The sequence below is a fragment of the Engystomops pustulosus genome, chromosome 4 (assembly GCF_040894005.1).
Source record: "Engystomops pustulosus chromosome 4, aEngPut4.maternal, whole genome shotgun sequence".
Taxonomy (NCBI): Eukaryota; Metazoa; Chordata; class Amphibia; order Anura; family Leptodactylidae; genus Engystomops; species Engystomops pustulosus.
Genome location: NC_092414.1, coordinates 132488443 through 132509002, shown reverse-complemented (window position 1 = coordinate 132509002; position 20560 = coordinate 132488443). Strand labels below are relative to the sequence as shown.

The 20560-nt window shown below is 41.8% G+C and overlaps 1 protein-coding gene across 3 annotated transcripts in view; it reads right to left on the bottom strand.

The window, feature by feature from the left end:
* Window positions 1-20560, bottom strand: part of LOC140127150 (uncharacterized) — a 60286-nt gene that overhangs the window by 31825 nt on the left and 7901 nt on the right. For 2 of the 3 annotated variants that reach the window (XM_072147491.1, XM_072147492.1), the window contains 4 exons: window positions 19872-19982; window positions 17908-18097; window positions 7824-8024; window positions 6978-7252 (listed from right to left, as the gene is read on the bottom strand). In XM_072147491.1, the coding sequence (XP_072003592.1) occupies window positions 6978-7252; window positions 7824-8024; window positions 17908-18097; window positions 19872-19982 (777 nt within the window). The remainder of the gene's footprint in view (window positions 1-6977; window positions 7253-7823; window positions 8025-17907; window positions 18098-19871; window positions 19983-20560) is intronic. The other variant, XM_072147493.1, reaches the window with a different exon arrangement.

Sequence of the window (20560 nt, the reverse complement as noted above, 5' to 3'; positions counted from 1 at the left end):
AGGACAAGAGAGAGGTTGCATCATGATTCTTGGGGTGTTTAACTTCCCGTGGCAGGAGCTGGGCACAAGATGACATAATAGATATTTAGTACTATCCATTATACATCATCCTTGGGGTCCACCTGTGGGGTTAAAATGCTCACTTCACCCCTAGATTAGTTCATGGAGGGATGTCGTTTTCAAATAGGGTCCGTTCTCAGGGATTTCTACTGTACTGATCCCTGAGGGCATCTACAAATGTTTCATGGTGCCAAAGAAAATGTAAATGTCAGTACTCCAAATGCCATTCTCTTCCGAGCCCTGTCCTGTCTCCATCTTTTAGATTATTGGCATGTACCCGGGAGAACCTGCATGATGATTTTTGGGGTGTTTGCCTCCAGTTGCATGAATTGGGTAAAATACTTTTGACACTACAATTACAAATTTAGAGAAATTGCAAAGCAAATTTTACTCGACACCGTTCAATTTGTGTTACATTTGAGGCAGGATCTTATGGGTTAAAATGCTCATACAACCCTAAATAAATTCTTTGAGGTTTGCTCTTTCCTAAAATGGGGTCACTACACGGGGGTTTCTATTGTACTGGTACCTCAGGGGCACCCCAACACCAGTCTAGTGAAACGGGTGCTCCAAAAGCTAGATTTTGCTTGTCCCTTCTCTGGCCTGCTGTGTCCCCAGCCTGTAGACTATTGCTACACATGGGGCATTGCCATACCCGAAGTAACCCACTGAATGATTTTTGGGGTGTTTATCCACAGTGGGATGAGTTGGGCTGAATACATTTCTTCCTATTTTGGCACAGTTGAGAAAACAATGCAATTTTACACTGCCCCCATCATTTGGTATTACATTTGACACAGCATCTCAGGGGTTGAAATGTTCATACAACCCTAGATAAATTCTTTGAAGGGTGCCCTTTCCTAAAATGGGGTCACTACTTGGGGGTTTCTATTGTACTGGTACACCCCAACACCAGTCTAGTGACAAGCCAATCCAAAAGCAAAATTTCGCTCTTTCCCTTCTCAGCCCTGCCATGTGCCCCGCCTGTCAATTTTTGGCACATGTGTGATATTACTGTACTCGGAACAACCCAAAGAATTATTTTTGTGGTGTTTGTCTGAAGTATACAGTATATTAGGTGCTAAAATGACATTTTTGAGATAAAAAAATTTTTAATAAGCACCAATTACTTTGCATTAAATTTTGACCATCATGTTGGGGGTTAAAATGCTCACAACACCCCAAGATAAATTCTTTGAGGGGTGTAGTTTCTAAAATGGTATAATTGGGGGTTTCTATTGCACTGGTACCTCACGGGCCCTGCGAACATGACATGACCCTCTAAATCCAAACGTGTGAAAGCGGAGCTGCAAAAGCAAAATTTCGCTCCTTTCCTTCTCAGCCCTGCTGTGTGCCCAGCCTGTCATTTTTTTTGGCACATGTGTGGTATTGCCGTACTCGGGACAACCCAAAGAATGTTTTTTGGGGTGGTTGTCTAAAGTGGCATGGGTTGGGCACAGTATATTAGGTACTAAAATGACATTTTTGAGATAAATACGCAATTTTTAATATGCACCATTTACTTTGCATTAAATTTTGACCATCATGTTGGGGGTTAAAATGCTCACCACACCCCAAGATAAATTCTTTGAGGGGGTCTAGTTTCCAAAATGGTATAATTTCTCAGGGGTTTCTATTGCACTGGTACCTCACGGGCCCTGCCAACATGACATGGCACTCCAAGTCCAGACAGGTGAAAATGGAGCTCCAAAAGCAAAATTTTGCTCCTTCCCTTCTCATCCCTTCTGTGTACCCAGCCTGTCAATTTTTGGCACATGTGTGGTATTGACGTACTCGGGACGACCCGCAGAATGATTTTTGGGGTGTTTGTCTAAAGTGGCATCGGTGGGATACAATAAATTAGGCAGTAAAATTACATTTGTGAGATAAAAACACATTTTTTACTCTGCACCATTTACTTTGCATTAGATTTTGGCCAGCATGTTGGGGGTTAAACTGCTCACCTCCAACCCCAGATAAGTCTTTGAGGGGTGTAGTTTCCAAAATGGTATAATTTCTCGGGGGTTTCTATTGCACTGGTAACTCACAGGCCCTGCGAACATGACATGGCACTCTAAATCCAAACATGTAAAAACGGAGCTGCAAAAGCAAAATTTTGCTCCTTCACTTCTCACCCCTGCTTTGTGCCCAGTCTGTCAATTATTGGCACATATGTGGTATTGCCATACTCGGGACAACCTGCAGAATGATTTTTGGGGTGTTTGTTTAAAGTGGCATGGGTTGGGCACAATATATTAGGCACTAAAATGACATTTTTGAGATAAAAATGCATCTTTTACTCTGCACCATTTACTTTGCATTATATTTTGGCCAGCATGTTGGGGGTTAAAATGCTCACCCCCAAGCCCAGATAAATTCTTTGAGGGGTCTAGTTTCCTAAATGGTGACATCTTTGGGAGTTTTCTATTATACTGTTACTTCAGGGGCTCTTCAAGTACACTGTGGCACCACAAAACATTTGCAGTCAAATTGGCCTTCCAAAAACCCAATAGTACAAACTCTGTTCTGGATATCACTGTACGACTAAAGAGCAGTTGACATCCACATGTCTGGTATTACCGTACTCGGAAGAAGCAGGGCAAAAATTTTGGGATGTATATTGACCTCAAATTCCTTCTGAATTTGTCCATTTTAGGGCTAAATGAAAACAATCTTATTCAAAAATTTTAATTTCAAAATTTTCAATCCATTTTTGTTTGCTTCCAGAGAAAGATTTAAAGGGTTAACAGACTTCTCAAATGTTGATTTGAATAGTTTGAGATGTTAGGTTCATAAAATGGTGTTACTTTTGGGGGTATATAGTACATAAGCCTTTATAGAACACTTCCAAACTGAATTGGTCACTAAAAATTTATCATTTTTCAAATCTCTTGAAAATCTGAGAAGTTGCTACTAAAACTTGAAACCTTCTCACATCCATAAAAAAATGTAAATGTAAAACAATTTATGGAAATAAAAATAAGACCAATGGCAAAAGGTTTCTACAAAAAAAAAAATTGTGGTATGACTTTTTGTCTAAAAAGTATAACGTTTGAAATTTGAAAATTGTCATTTTGTTTCAAATTTTTCCTAAATTATTGAATTTTTACCCCCAAAAAAGAAACTCATCACCGAAATGATAATACTAACATAAACTACAATATCTCACGTGAAAACAATCTCAAAATCACAAGGATATCTTAAAGTGTTGAAAAGTTATTACCACAGGAAGAGAAACTGGTCAAATTTTAAGAAAAAGGTCCGAGCATTAACTTAAAAACCGGCTGCGTCATTAAGGAGCTAAACTTGACTCATCTCAGTCAAATATAACTACTCTGTTTACTTACAGCTATACATATATCGGGCAATATTTCACATAAAAGAGGGAATTCTAGAAAAGAAATTTAAAACCCTACCTGAGGGGGATGGTCGTTTTATGGGGTCAAATCTGGTGACTGGTTCTCTTTAAAGACAGTAAAATACCACAACTGTAAAACTGTGTGAAGCATGGACACTCTCTCAAGGAACATTCTTTTAGGAAATATTCTTTCAAGAAATCTTTTCTCATGCGATCAGATGAAAATTCAAACAGAGGCGACTTTTTATCAATGATTAAGAATCATGATGGATGATATCATCCACCTATACCACTTCATATTATCTTATATTTTTGAACACCTGCAATTGCCTGCTTATGTTTAGACATATATTCCAGTAAAACATAGCTAAATAACTAAAGTACAAAGTTCTTGAAGCAAAGGTGGGATACATTATCAGATCATATCACTTAGAGATAATATTTCAGCTTAATATGCTGTGCTTCATATGGCATGTTATTTTAGCTATAAGTATATGTTTCTTCCTGCACGGAGCAAATCCATTAGGACGTCATTGCACAGTACAGTGTGTACGGAAAGTATTCGGACCCCCTTACATTCTTCACTCTTCGGTTCATTGCAGCCAATTAGTTACATCAAAAAAGTATTTTTTGCACATTATTGTACACTCTGCACCCCATATTGACAGCAAAAAAAAGGAATTTAGATTTTTTTTGACCATGTGATAATTCACTTTTTTTTGTTTAATAAATTAGCAAAAATATCAAGGGGGACAGATATCGTCTGTTAGTTAACCCTTTAAGGACCTGGCCCTTTTTGTTTTTTCATTTCTATTTTTCACTCCCCACAAGCTATAATCTACAACTTTTTTTTACACATAAAGAGCTGTGTGGCAGCTTGTTTTCTGCGTAACAAACTGCACTTCATAGTGATTGTATTTATTCTTCCATGCCGTGTACTGGGAAGCGGGAAAAGAACTCCAAATGCAGTGAAATTGGTGAAAAAAAGCAATTGCGCCATTTTCTTGTGGGCTTGGATTTTATGTCTTTCACTGTGCACCACAAATGACATGTCTACTTTATTCTTTGGGTCGTTGCGATTATGGGGATACCAAATTTTTATACATTTACATAAATTAAAACCTCCTGTACAAATTTTTTTTTTCAGTGTTTGCCATCTTCTGGCACTAATAACTGTTTCATACTTTGATACTTTGGTGTAGAGAGCTGTGGGTGGTGTCATTTTTTGTTACTTCTGATGAGGTTTTCAATGCTAGCATTTTTAGGGCTGTACAAACTTCTAATCACTTTTTATAGAATTTTTATATTTTTCAAAATGGCAAAAAAGTGCCATTTTTTACTTTGGGCACTAAATTCAGTTACAGGGTTAAACACAGTGAAAAACCATTGTTATATTTTGATAGATTGGGCATTTTTGGACGTCACGATACCTGATGTGTAGTAGCGTAACTAGGATGCCTCTCCTAGTAATGCCACTGCTTGTATTACTGGCAATAAAAAAAGCAGATTTCAATCACACACCATACATACATACAGCATATATACACATACATACAGTACCATATACACCCATGCATCATATACACAGACATTGATAAAATTTACATTTTTTAATTACATTCATATATTGTTATTCTGTAGAGGCAAGTCTAAGTTCATTCATAAGAATAACAACAATGGGGGGTATTTATCATACACTGGCTCCAGCCTCTTGATGTATCGGGCAGGATGCTGCGCAGCGCTTATTCTACGCCAGGCCCTGCCTGCCATAGAAATAAACACAGCCACCCCACGCCCCTTCACGACCCACTGGCGTCAAGGTGGCAGATTGAGCTAAATAATCTCAAGTGCAAGCAATAAACTAGCATTGTTGTCATTATATCTTTCCTTCACCATTATGCCATCATTTGAAGATATATATGTATAGGTCCTTTATTGTATATCTACATCAGTACATCTATGTGGCTTAATAGGGAATTTTCACGTAGATCTGTATATAGAGACATAGAAGTATATTCATATTCATCTATATATTTTAGGAATTGATCTATAGGATGTGCCAAGTAAATGCTTTACTATATGTCTATTATTTGGGTTGTGATAATGATACCCAATATTTTTGAAATATAAGCAACAAAATATCAAATGTACATACTGATTTATAAAATAATAAGATGTATTTTTTTTAATATAGGTGGTTTTATGGTAAACATTCAGGCTCTCTCTGGTAGAGCTTATTATGCATGAGGGACATATAATTTACGGATCCTTTAATCCAGACAAGGGCTTTGGACGAATCTAAACTATAATCCTATAAAAAAAATTCAGACCAGGTTCAGATGCCTCACAGGTTACTGAGAAATTAGCTAGTAGCTCTGAAACATATATAGCAGATTCTTGGTACTCGTCCTTCATAAAGGAAGTCTAAACCGAGGAAGATAAGAAATGTTTATATTTACTCACTGTGATATCAGTGTTTTTATTGGGACTTACAGTAGTGCCATGGTATACTACCACCACATTGCTGGTCAGCAGATTAAGACGCCAATACCAGCTGACCCGAGACACCAGGATTGACAGGGGATCCACAAAGAGGAAGGCTCAGGCACTTTTATGAGAATACTGTGAGCACATTATTTTTGCATCTTGACCTGGTTGAAAAGAACTGGCAAATGTATCTTTATTATATCCCTCATATTAGCCATATTTTGCCAACATTTGGGCACATGTATGATAAGTTTGGGGTTGTCCATCTGTTTTGGGGACTTTTCTTGGCTTTCTGCTGGTCAGATGTATCTTAGCAATTTTTCCTTATTGATACATGAGGTGTTTGGTCTTTAGTGAATTTGCGCTTTTTTAAAACACGAGTCGCAAAAAGTCGCAATCAATTCCAAGCTAATTTCTACACCTGGTCAGGGGCAGCCGTAGATTTGCTCAAAAATTTGAGACTTTTTTTGCAACTCTTTAAAAAAGCCGTAACTTTGACATCTGGATTCAGGTGATAACTTCAGATGCAAGCTGTACACATTTGTAGAGGTCCAGTTGTAACTTTCAGCTGGTGTAGTTCAGAATTTTATTTGGTTACATGCACATTAGACAATGAGATGTTGGCAGTTTTTTATTATGTTTTAATGTGTTATTATGCTTCTATAGGCTACTGATGTTTACATACAATAAATATAGATGTCTGTTGTGAATTGACTAATGGTCCCTGATTACAAATTATTATTTTTGCTAAGCTTTAGACCGAGGGACACATGGTCATTTCAAGGCACAATCTCAGCGGGTTCAATTAAATTACGGTGCCACCTTATGCGTTTTATAGTTTTATATACACAGCCATACAGCTTAAACACATCATGTATGCACACACATAGAAAATATACACATCACATATACACATACATACAAAAACATAAATAGACATAATGCATATACACACCCAGTACCTCAGATGCTGGGGCCCTCTGACTCTGTGGGCCCCTTAACTGCTGCTACCCCTGTAGTTAAGCCCCTGAATACAAGTAATAAACTTCTGTTAAAAGTGTTGAATTCTCACATAATCTCTCTGTGGAAATGATGGATACTACTTTCTAATGTATCTTTTTTCTTCTTAAGTCTCTCGAGTAGAGTTTTCTTAACTGCATCCTTCATTCTTTCCCTTGTGTATCCTTCTTTGTACATATTGGACAGTGATTCTCTGAGAATTGATTGGAATCCTGGTAACTGCTCAGCTTTAGGCGGGTATTTCAGAATAGAATTGTCCAAGATGCGTATACACGTGTGTTCCTTAAGTGATATGATGCATCTATTACTTTGAGCCAATGGATTTCCCTGTTAGGATACAAGTTAAAATTATTTCAAAATAACATATAGTTTATTTCCTTAGTAGAAAGCAACTACACAGCAATGCAATGAAATGAAGAAAAATAACTTTCCTTTTACTTTACAGTGCATTTTATTGACTTAAAAACTAACATATTTGATTAAAGATATTGGAGACAGATTTAATAATGTGCTAAAACTAAAAGGTGGTGCAAAGTTAAGAAAGGCAGTCTTTTGCCAGATGTACCATACAGCCTAAGTGTAATTCATTTATTTAGACTGTCAAAGTTTACACTGTGATCAGTAAGTATAGGACCCATATGCCATTTTTGTTCTCACTTACAATTAGCCTTAGTAACTGGCATCTTTAGAAACAGGAATAAAAAAAATAGTCAAATAACACATTAAAAAAAACCCTAAATTATAGGCCCAATATTTTATCAGGTATATCATTTTCCTGTTAGTTTCTGAAATATCTGTATCTATATACAACAAAAGTATATTGCCCGGTGGCATACCATGACATTATATTATGTTGCCAAATACATATGATAACCATGAAACATTAAGAAACACTTACACTTAATTTTACTTCACTGAGACGCTGCAGTCCATGCAATACATGCACAGTTTCTGACAATGAACTGATATTGTTATTGGAGACATCCAGGACATTCAGTGTGAATGAAGAAGCAAGAGGAAGAAGGCTGGAAATCTTGTTGTGTTGAACAAATAGTTCATAAAGTTTAGGTAGATTCTGAATTCCATCAAGAGAAAATAACTAATGACAAACACAAATGTAAATATATATGAAAATATAGTTATATAAACAGTGAAATCTCTCAATAAGGGCATCTGCTCTTAAGACCCCTTTTTTCTTTGCCCAATTTTCAGTTTTGGTAATCTTTTCTTGTTAATAAATACCCTCAAAATAACAATTTATCAAGTCAAATTCTTAAAGCTATCTTTAAATTGTGAAATTGTTCTTTTTTTCAAGTACCAAACCTTTTCCCCATGATATCAGGGGTTATTATCTCCATCAGCACCTCCATAACACATAGTAAGGACAGATAAGTGGCAGTGTTCCCTTTTCAACCTTATACTTACAATCTATGCTTATTTAAAAAATGGAAGATATTAGCTTTGTAAAAGTTCAGATTTACTACAATAGTAAAATTCATGAGGTTTACAGAAATTAACCTTAATCTCAGAATCTGTCCCAACTTGCCATTTCAATAACTGTGCTTTCAAAATATTTGTCATACTTTTCGAATGGGTGACTGAAGTCTCTAGTTTAGAGAAACTTAAAAGACAATGAATATACCTAACAGAATAACTAAGAAAAGCACTTATCTAATTAACCTCTGCACTTCCAGCAAAGTACAAACAAGGATGATACAAAGGTGTACAACTCACCTTCTGTAAATGAAAAAAGGTCACGCTTAAACCAAATTTCTACATGACTTTCATTAAAGTGAATAGATAAACAGTCATGGACACATGTTACAGAAATGGTATTAATACCCAAAATCTGGCACACGATCCAAACGAATATTTAAAACCATAATGTATGTGTAAAAGACACAAAATAGAGCTTGAACTACTAGCTAGTAAGAACTGAACTAACTGGTAGCAGTGGCACATAGCAACATTGGGTATACAATAGCAGAACAACATTATGAAGGTGTCCATTTTCTACATGCATGACCTTCTAAATACCATGGGGGGTATTTATCACTATTTTTTGGCTTGTTGACCGCTTTTGCACCTAAAAAGTCCCATATCCCAAGTGTGAATTTAAGACTTTTACCTCAAAAATTTTTAATCAAATAATAGAGGCAACCAGGACCATGACCAGACCTGTGTACAGCTAAATGTATACAATTGTAAAAGCAGTTAGCTTCATTCTTTTATTCCCTTCAATTTTAAATGACAGCCAGCAAGTATATGTAGAATGAAGTAAGACAATAACGTTATGTTATTATAATATAGTTAAGAAAATGCAAGTTTAAACTAATTCCTAGCCATAGGGAAAGGAAAACTGAGAAATACCAATGTCATTATCTCATATGAATGACATGTCAATGTCTTGCTTACATACATACACAATAAGGTGTTTAAAGGGTTTTTGGTTCACTTAAAAGCTCAAAGGGACATTATACAAAAAAACTTTAAGTATACACTATGGGCCACATGTATCATAGTTTTGTCTCTCTGAGGTGAATTTTAGAGACATTTGGTGGCTCTTTTTTGCGCCTTATGTATGATCCTGTCTTTTTACTTGTGATACTTGTTCAGTTTTGCCTATCCTGGCAGGTGCACATTTTGGCTTCTTTTTGAGACTTTTTGTTGCAAATGTCTCAAATCTACATGGACACAAGTCATGTGTGGGGGTTACATGCAGGAGTGGACACAAGACAGGTGAGGGGGTTATATACAGGAGTGGACACAATCCATGTGAGGGGGTTATATACAGGAGTGGACACAAGTCACGTGAGGGGGTTATATACAGGAGTGGACACAAGCCATGTGTCACGGGCACCCCCGCGATCCATACCACGGATCGCGAGTGCACCCATGCCTCTCTCTCCGCTGCCCCAGTCCCACTCACGTGCACTCACCTCTCCTGGCTCCCGCTCCCGTTCGGACTAGGTCCCGGGCGCGCACGCAGCAGTGTCTCCAGGTTTAAAGGGCCAGCGCGCAGGTGATTGGCGCTGGTCATTTCCTGTTTGGTATTTAACTCTATGTCTCCCATCATTCCCTGCCGGATCTTTGTGCCTCATAGCCCTAGAGAAAGCTTCCAAGCGAGTATTCCTGTGTATTCCTGCGTTCCTGTGTATTCCTGCGTTCCTGTGTATTCCGGCGTTCCTGTGTCCCCGCTCCTGAGTCCTGTGTTGCCGTGTTACCTAAGTTCCTCCGTGTTGCTGTGTTCCGTGTGCCTGTGTTCCCGTTCCCACCTGCCTGGACCTCTTGTTGATGAACCCGGACTTGGACTTGACGTTGCATCTCTGCCGCCTGCCCTGACCCTGTGCCTGGACCTGACTACGTGATCGTCATCCACTAAGGTACCTCGACCTCGGCTGCCACCGCGGGCTAGTCACACTTGGGAACGTCCTGGTGGTATCCTGCCGCAGCAAGTCCAACCCGCTTTGCGGCGGGCTCTGGTGAATACCAGGCGCCGCTAGGCTCTGGTCCCAGGTGTTGGCTAGTTCCACCTCCCGCAGTGGTCCAGAGGATCCACTGATCCTGACAGTAAGATCCGGCAATGGATCCCGTTGAGGTTCCACTCCCTGAGTTGGCTGATATCACCACGCTTCTGGCTCGACAGTCCCAGCGGATCAACGTGCAAGGTCAGCTGCTCGACCAGATCACTGCCATGCTGCGACATCTCTGGACTTCTCAGCCGCATCCGCCACAGCAGGCATCATCAGCTCCTTCTGTCTGCTGAACCCAGGTTGCGACTTTCCTTACCGTCTAAATATGACGGGGATCCCGAACTGTGCAGAGGCTTCATCACCCAGTGCACCCTGCATATTGAATTTATGCCGTTGCAGTTCTTCTCTGAGCGGTCCAAGGTGGCATTTATTATCAGTCTTCTGTCTGGGAAGGCCCTGGTATGGGTGACACCCCTCTGGGACAAGAAGGACCCCATTACGACTGACATCTCTTCCTTCCTCACGGAATTCCGGTCAGTCTTTGAGGAACCAGCCCGTGCATCATCAGCAGAGACGGCAATGCTGAATCTTACGCAAGGAGATGCTTCTGTGGGTGACTATGCTGTCCGTTGTCGCACCCTGGCTTCTGAATTATCTTGGAATGAAGCAGCTTTGATGGCATCTTTTAAAAAGGGACTTTCTGGTCACATTAAGGACGCTCTGTCTGCCCGGGACTTGCCATCTACACTGAGTGGTCTCATCTCTCTGGCCACTCGGATAGACATTCGTTTTTCGGAACGTTCCGAGGAATAACGTTTGGAACATGCCCAACCTCGGGCCCAACGCCCATTTCGATTGGCCCCGGTTTTTCAAAGACCAGCCCAGCTTCCGGTTCTCCCTGCTGCTGAGGAACCCAGGCGAGAGGATAGATCCCGGCTCTCCCCGCAAGAATGTTCCCGGCATCGGCTGGAGAACCTCTGCCTATATTCTGCCTCTCCTGGACATCTTCTCAAGACGTGTCCTATTCGTCCCCAGCGACGGGGAGGACGTTCTCACCTTGGTTTTATAGGGGAGTCGTCCCTAGGTGAGAGAGAGGCTTCTCCAAGATTGAACATTCCCATATTGCTCGGTTCTGGTTCTGGCTCCCTACGTCCCTGTATAGACTATCGTGGGCTGAATAAGATCACTGTAAAAAAACGTTACCCCCTGCCGTTGATTATAGAACTCTTTGATTGCCTGCATGGTTCCAAGGTGTTCTCCAAGCTGGACCTCCATGGTGCTTACAATCTTTGAGTATCTAGTAATGCCCTTTGGATTGTGTAATGCCCCTGCTGTTTTTCAGGAGTTTGTGAACTATATTTTTCGGGACCTTCTTTATACATGTGTCGTGGTCTACTTAGATGACATCTTAGTCTACTCTCCAGACCTTGAGTCCCACCAGGCACACGTACAACAAGTTCTTGATCGACTTCGGGCCAATCACCTCTACGCCAAGATAGAGAAATGCCTGTTTCACCAGCACTGCCTTCCTTTCCTCGGTTACACAATTTCCGATAGAGGCCTCCAGATGGACCCCGCGAAGTTGTCTGCAGTTCTTCAGTGGCCACGTCCAGAGGGTCTCCGAGCCATACAGAGATTCCTGGGGTTTGCGAGCTATTACCGGCAGTTTATTCCCCATTTCTCCTGGTGTCTCTGGTGTCTCCCATTGTGGCGCTCACCAAGAAGGGTGCCAATCCACGTGCCTAGTCCCCGGCTGCTGAAATGGCCTTCTCCAAGTTGAAGTCCGCTTTTGCCTCGGCTCCCGTGCTCACTAGGCCAGATACGAACAAACCCTTTCTTCTGGAGGTGGACGCATCCTCCGTAGGAGCTGGAGCGGTGCTCACTCAGAAAGGGCCCAAGGGCCGAACTTTGACTTGCGGTTTCTTTTCCAAGACTTTTTCCCCAGCTGAGAGAAATTATTCTATTGGAGACAGAGAACTGTTAGCCATTAAACTTGCTCTTGAGGAATGGCGGTATCTTCTGGAGGGAGCTCTCCATCCCGTTTGTGTGTACACTGACCACAAAAATCTACTGTACCTCCAGACAGCCCAGCGCCTGAATCCCAGGCAAGTCCGGTGGTCATTGTTCTTCTCCCGTTTTGACTTGCTGATTCATTTTCGTCCGGCAGACAAGAATGTCAAGGCTGATGCTCTGTCCCGTTCTTCGGATGTTGTTGGAGATGAACCAGTTCCTTGGCACATAATTTCTCCTGACCAGCTTGTTGTTGCAGCTCCGGTGGACCCTCGGCAGCTACCTCCTGGCAAGACATATGTTAGACCTGCTCTCCGGAAGAGGATTCTGTCTTAGGGACATTCTTCTCGTCTGGCTGGGCACCCTGGGGTGCAACGCTCCGTGGCCCTCATCTCCCACTACTACTGGTGGCCAGACCTGGTCAAAGATGTTCGGGAGTTTGTGGGATCCTGCTCCTCCTGTGCCTGCAATAAAGCCTCTCGTCTCAAACCGGATGGACTGTTACTCCCGTTGCCGATACCCAGTTGCCCGTGGTCTCACGTGGTAATGGACTTTGTTACTGATCTGCCTGTCTCCTCGGGCAATACTGTCATCTGGGTGGTGACGGACCGGTTTTCCAAAATGTCCCATTTTGTTTCCCTTCCAGGTCTTCCGTCTTCACCACAGCTTGCCAGTTTGTTCTTCAAACATATCTTTCGGCTGCATGGCCTTCCGCTTCACATTGTGTCCGATCGAGGAGTCCAGTTTGTGTCAAAGTTCTGGCGTTCCTTATGTAACCAGCTGCAGGTCATCCTTGACTTTTCCTCTGCTTACCACCCTCAGTCGAATGGTCAAGTAGAAAGGGTGAACCAGACTTTGGGTTGCTACCTGCGCCACTTCGTCTCAGCCCGTCAAGACAATTGGGCTGATCTTCTACCTTGGGCTGAGTTCTCTTACAATTCACTGGACTCGGGATTTACTGGTTCGGCTCCGTTCTTTGTGGTCTATGGACGTATTCCTCGCCCTCCTCTCCGGCTGTCTACTCCCTCTGTTGTCCCTGCGGTGGAGGATCTGGTGCAGGATCTCAAGGCTATTTGGGACCAGACCCGCCAGTCCCTTCTACGAGCTACAGACCGTACCAAGATCCAGGCTGATAAGAGACGTCAAGCTCCTCCTGTCTTCTCTCATTGTGACAAAATATGGCTATCATCCAGATACGTCCGGCTCAAGATACCCAGCTACAAACTTGGGCCCCGGTTCCTTGGTCCCTTTCAGGTAATCAAGCGCATCAATCAAGTGGCCTACAAGCTCTGCCTTCCTCCATCAATGCGCATCCCGAACTCCTTCCATGTGTCCCTCCTGAAGCCAGACCTCTTGAACCGCTTCACCCAGCAATTCCCTCCTCCTGCCCCTGAAGCTGATTCTCCAGATGTATATGAAGTCAAGGAGGTTCTGGACATGAAGTTCGTGAGGGGTAAGCGGTTCTTCCTTGTAGACTGGAAGGGGTTGGGGCCTGAGGAGAGATCCTGGGAGCCTGAAGAGAATATTCTTGATCGGACTCTCCTCCAGAGGTTTCTTGGGACCAAGATGAAGAGGGGGAGGCCGAAGGGGGGGGGGTACTGTCACGGGCACCCCCACGATCCATACCACGGATCGCGGGTGCACCCGTGCCTCTCTCTCCGCTGCCCCGGTCCCGCTCCCGTGCACCCACCTCTCCTGGCTCCCGCTCCCATCCGGACTAGGTCCACAGGAGTGGACACAAGTCACGTGAGGGGTTATATACAGAAGTGGACACAAGTCACGTGAGGGGGTTATATGCAGGAATGGACACAAGTCACGTGAGGGGGTTATATGCAGGAATGGACACAAGTCATGTGAGGGGGTTATATACAGGAGTGGACACAATTCACATGAGGGGGTTATATACAGGAGTGGACACAATTCACATGAGGGGGTTATATACAGGAGTGGACACAAGTTACATGAGGGGGTTATATAATGGACACAAGCCACTTGAGGGGGTTATATACAGATGTGGACACTACTGTTAATTTGGGATTTTTAATGCATTTTGAAACCTATTACAACAGCTGAAGAGAGGTGATTTTCCTAATTACATTACTGCTAACATTTGAATTTACAAAACGCATAGTAAACGCAATGTTAACACATGCATAACATGGCCTTTTTTATTACGTTTTGTAAACACAAATGTTAACAGTAATGAAATAAGGCAAATTACCTCTCCTCAGCTGTTGTAATTAGTTTCAAAATTCATTAAAAACGCTATTAAACCGCTACGTGTGACCTCACCCTTAGAAGTAACCAATAAAAAAAAAAGCAAAAATTAAGGAATTTTGACAAAAGAGGTTACTGTGCAAAATGTTAAACAACATGTGAAATAATTTCAATTGACATGTTAAAATCGGGTCCATGAAAAAAAACTTCCTTTGCACTTGCCCTGGACCAGGTGCAGATTTGCGCCAAAGATTTGCACAAAGGTGCAGTCAAGGCATACTTGAAAAAGAACAGAGTTAAAAGTCGCAAAAATGGTGCAAAAAAAGTCAAAAGTCGCTAAAATTTGACAATTTGCCTAGCTGAAACTATGATACATGTGCCCCAATGTCTATATACTATGGGGGAAATGTATCACTACTTCTACACCAGTTTTCTGAGCACTACAAGAATTTGTGATTATTATGCGACTATGCCACCTCCATGCCATGTGGGCGTAGAGTGGCATGGCCGGCGGAGTAGGTAGCCATGGGGCGTTCTTACCCTTTGTCTGCTTAACTTTTAAAAACCTGCAAAAGCCCTAATAAATATGTATGAGTAAGAGTTTATACATGTTTGTCATGTATATATTAGTGTAGAACTTTTTTTTGTGTATTGGAGTATATATATGTGTGCGATTTTACAAATATGCATATATTTTTTTGAGGGGACAGTGGCCCCATGCAGAAATCTGCTATAGGGCCCAGCCTCTCTAAGTTACGCCCCTGAGGGCCCCCTCTCATTATGGTCACCTCATCTCCCCCTCATAGTGTGGTCCTCTTTCCTACTCCTCCTTTCTTTGCTGGGAAACTAAAATAAAAACATATACTCACCTCTCCCAGGTCTACCACAGTAGTCCTCTCCTCTGCTCCTGCTATGTGCACTGTGATGCTGTCAGGTTCAATGACACAATGGGGGTCATTTACTAAGGGCCCAAATTGCGTTTTTACGTCGGGTTACCCGAAATTTTACCGTTTTGCGCCGATTTTCCCAAAATTGCCCCAGGATTTTGGCGCACACCATCGGATTGTGGCGCATCAGCACCAGCACGCACGCGACTGAAATGGGGGAGCGTGGTCGTCGGATTCGGAGAAACCGCCGTATTTTTAAAAAAAAAAGTGTCGCTTGACACGCGCTTACCTGCACCCGGCCTGGCTTGGTGAACTTCAGTGAACTCGGACGGAATTCAGCGCAGCAGCAACATCTGGTGGACATCGGGGGAACTACCTTAGTGAATCGCCGGAAGACCCGAATCCTTCACAGAGAACGCGCCGCTGGATCGTGACAGGACCGGGTAAGTAAATCTGCCCCAATCACATTGTGCCTGCTAGCTCTACAGCACAAAGCAGCAGCAGAGGCACAGTAATGATGTGCAAGAACTGACAGCTCTCTCCATCATCATTTTATTCAACTCTATCTGTCCAGATGGGGGCAAAGTCAGGGACATTGGGGTTGGGGGCATTGTGATCGGGGGCATAGTCAGCAGGTTCCTGGGTACTCCAGTGAATTTAACAGTACATCGTTGGGCCCGTCGAACCCTACAATTGATGATGGTTGGATTTAAGATCTCAGTGAGATGTTCAAAGTAGGTCTATTTTTATAGCTGTAGTTATATTGAGAATACATTACATACAGATGCACTCTATATACTAATGAGGTGACTTATAAATGCAATTGGACACACTGCATTTTATTTAGGTGTATTCAGAATACAGGAGGCAGTACATATGCATACAACACGCAAAAAAAATTGCAAATGCATGTATTATTTTCTTAATTTTCTGTATTTTGTGTTGCTCTATCATAAAAAGTATCAATAACCTACATTTATGTTTGTGGCTGTAAGATTCACTAAGAACAGTGCAAAGTGGAATTTGTGCAGTTTACCTGTGTCTAGTGCAGATTCAGGATTTTTGGCGCACATTCTGCATAAATCTCTTGCACTCTGCACTGCCCCAACAGAGTGCACCACTGTTTTTTGGTACAACTTTAACATAGGGCGTACAACACATTTTTGTTAGACTTAGCATGTTGAATCTGGTGCAGCTGCGCAACAAAAAGGTTGCATGCAACATAAATGTGGCAAGGACCCTTCTTAAAGGAAACCTACCATTTGCTTTTATGAACCAAACATACAGTACCCTGAGAATGCTTTAGCTACACTGATGCAGAAACATATCTTGTTTAATCCATGAACTGAGTGGTTTTGCTGAAAAAACTATTATAAAAATTATGATAATGATGATATGTAGCTCATGTGGCTTTCCTGGCACTCTCTTATTACCCTAATTATGCACTGCAACTGCCTTGTCCTGCCTAGCATAAGCCGAGAGTATGTCATCAATGTGTTGTTCCGGACAGGCAGAAGTAATCAATCGCTGCACTATCCCCCAGCTGCTGTTTATGAGTTATCCAGCTCAAGTTACTTAGCTCTGTCTGGACAATTCAGGCAGCTCCTGTGTATGTGGAAGTAATGTGTTAGTGTACGGCACCCAGCTTTTCCAAAATCCTGAATTTTATAATTTTTTTTTTTAGCAAAACCACTCAGTTCAGGTATTAAACCAGACATGTTTCTACATCAGTGTGACTACATCATTCTCAAAGTATTTTTGGTTCACAATGCATCAAAACAAAAGCTAGATTTCCTTTAAATACCTGTGTAAGACGTTTGCACCTAAAAGAAGTGCAACGTCCGACACATGGCCCTTAGTAAATATGTCCCATTGTTTTTGAAAGGTCACGTTAGAAATTTTCCTGGAAAGTGCTAAATAGCTAAATATAATCAAAATATTTCCTCTCGGATAATATCAATGTAGAAAGGAATACATAATTATTGGTAGCATTACAGGCGGTCCCCCAACTTAAGAACACTCGACTTACATACGACCCATAGTTACAAACGGACCCCTGGATATTGGTAATTTATTGTACTTTAGTCCTAGGCTACAATAAACAGCTGTAACAGTTATCAAATGTGTATGTAATGAAGCTTTAGTGTTAATATTGATTCTTATGACAACCCAACATTTTTAAAATCCAATTGTCACAGAGACCAAAAAAGTTCTGGCTGGGATTACAATGATAAAATATACAGTTCCGACTTACATACAAACTCAACTTAAGAACAAACCTACAGACCCTATCTTGTATGTAACCCGGGGACTGCCTGTATTGTAGTCTACTGTATCCAAAATATATGTATGCTGATAAAATTATATATACATTGGATTAAGAATTGAGAATTACCTTATTGGAATTCAAATGCAATTGTGTGAGGTTCACAAGTGATGGCAGCTCCTTAATACTTTGGATTTTGTTATGGGATAAATTCAAATGAACAAGTTGGGTACACACTTTAAATTGCTCTATTTCTGAAATTGCATTGTAACTTAGATCCAAAACTTGTAGATTAGACAACATGGCAAGACCTGGAAGACTACAAAATAAAGAATAACAGTTATACAATAACAGCGCTAAAAGAGAACATGAATGCTTACTCTACTGTATAATATTATAGATTATACTCTACCAATATTTTTATTGCGTGGATCACTGGCATATTCCGGTGCCAGTGTATGGAGGCCTCAGTCTCCTGCTATATCACATCCAGCTACTGCGCAATTCTACATCCGGCCCTTCCCTTCTTGAGAACAGGTGTAGGGTATAGTGGATGCGTGGGCACGGGACAGGACCACCCCACTCTGGCCAACTAAACTGTCAGGCACGACCATCCATGTCCACTTGGGGAACACTGGCATACAAACCTTTCTAAATCTCCCCCTATAGCTGCATGATGCTCAAGTCCCCTAGCTGCAAAAGAACACTTGGACTGCCTCACAACCCTTGGAATTATCCTCATTTTCATATGTTACAGCCACAAACTTATATGTAGGTTATTGGTATTTTATGTGATAGCCCATATCAGCACCCATTCACCACCATGTTTAACAGTTTGTATGTCTATATGATGGCCCAGATTTATGAAGCACTCTAGGCCTGAATTCTGTTGTATATTGCAAATAAATACATGTGCAAGCTGGTGACACGTGTATTTATGAAGTGTTTGCGCTGGTATTGTACATGCAACACAACACCCTGCACCTAAAGGGCCGTTCCGGTGCGGATTTACACTGGCGGCCACATTAATGTCAGAGGTTCAACAGAAATGTCGTGCACGGCCCATAAACTGAGTGCACCAGAAAAAAACGCACTCTGGGCGCCCGCAGGGTGCGCCAGATTGATGGGTGCGCCTTCATGAATGTGGCGGACGCTGCACATTAGTGAGGCAAACTAGATGTAGTGCAGTTTGCCTCACTTATAATAAATGTGGGCCAATGTGTTTTACACCAAGCATGGTACTGTGTATTATGCCCAAATAACTTAGCGGACCGAAAGACATTGGAGTTGGTATGTTAACCCCCATGCTCTGTGCACTTGCTTTAATTATATGCACTGTTGGCACCAGAATTCCGACCTCCCCAAAATAATCACAATATTAAAAATAATAGAAAATATATGACAGGTCACTGCTTTAGGATAGGAAATAGGATCAGCTCCCATTAATTTTTTCCTATGGGTTGTGTTCTGTGTGCATTGTCACAGAATGCAGCAGAAACCAGTAGTGACCAATTAACATTTCACAGGCTGGATTTTTGGCACATTTGGATTTCCTTTGGCATATTTCCACTTGCACCAAAAGTTGAATCCACCCCAGACAGGGCAGTTGTAGTGTAAAGATACAACCTCTACTTTTTTGATTCCCAAACTGGAGGCAAATGGCCATAAAGTAACAGTTTTCAAGCTGTGCACCAGAAATTACAACTTTCTTTATGCTTTGCACGTTGGAAGACTGACTTCAAAAGGCATGATATATACGATTATACGTCCAGGGCCATGGAGAGGAGGACGGGTGACCCCTCCCTTCTCCATAGAGATCCACGGCGTACGGGCCATAACACAGGGAAAGATAGGACATGACCTATCTTTTTCCAGTGTATGGAGCAGGAAGATGCCGCATGTGTGTGGCACAGTATCACTCCGTGAGGCCATTGCTGTCTATGGAGGACATATGTATGGCCGCAAGCTTGCGGTTTGACATATTTCCCTGACTGAACACATAAGGACCCTATTTCAAAATAGACCATGCACAGTATTTAGCACAGTCAGGTTTCATTGTACAGTGTATTCATGAGATAAAGAAAAGTTCACACCTGTGCAGAATGTTACAGGAGGCATTGAGATCTAAGAGGCTGCGAAGATGATAAAAGCCTTTAGCTTTCAATGTAGTCAATTCATTGAGAGACAAGTCCAATTTAAGAATTCTAAAGAGAAAAAATACAATTATTTCAGAAGTGCAGTACAGGAGTTGTCCAGTCTAATAACTGTAATAAAATACAATCTAAACAAATCCATTTAATCTGGCTCTGTTGTGTAATGGAAATAGTCCTCTAATGGTTAACCGAATACACTATCAATTTAGTCCTGCTGTACCTCAACTAGATTACTTCCAACACATTTGTCCTAAATGGCTACCATGTTACCTGAGCCTACAGTGTGCTTGGTCTCTGACGACTGTTTGTGATTGGAGAGTGAGCCACCACCTGACCAGGGCTTAACAAAACCCATGGACAGGAAGGGGCAAGGTCTCTTAGGCCCGAGCCTTTCTTCTGAGCACATGCTCTCACCACGTAAGAAGCTCTTAGGCCCCAGCTCTCCTAGAGAGCACACCTTCCAGAACGCACTGAGTGACCAGAGACGGTGTGCCTGCAGTTATTTGCACAACGTTGCCTCCGTCTGATCTCCGGATACAGCTGTATCACCATCACAGGCTGCCCATCCATTACCCTGGGACATATACTACAGACACTAAGGGGTTTCCCCAGAGAGAACCAGTACCTCA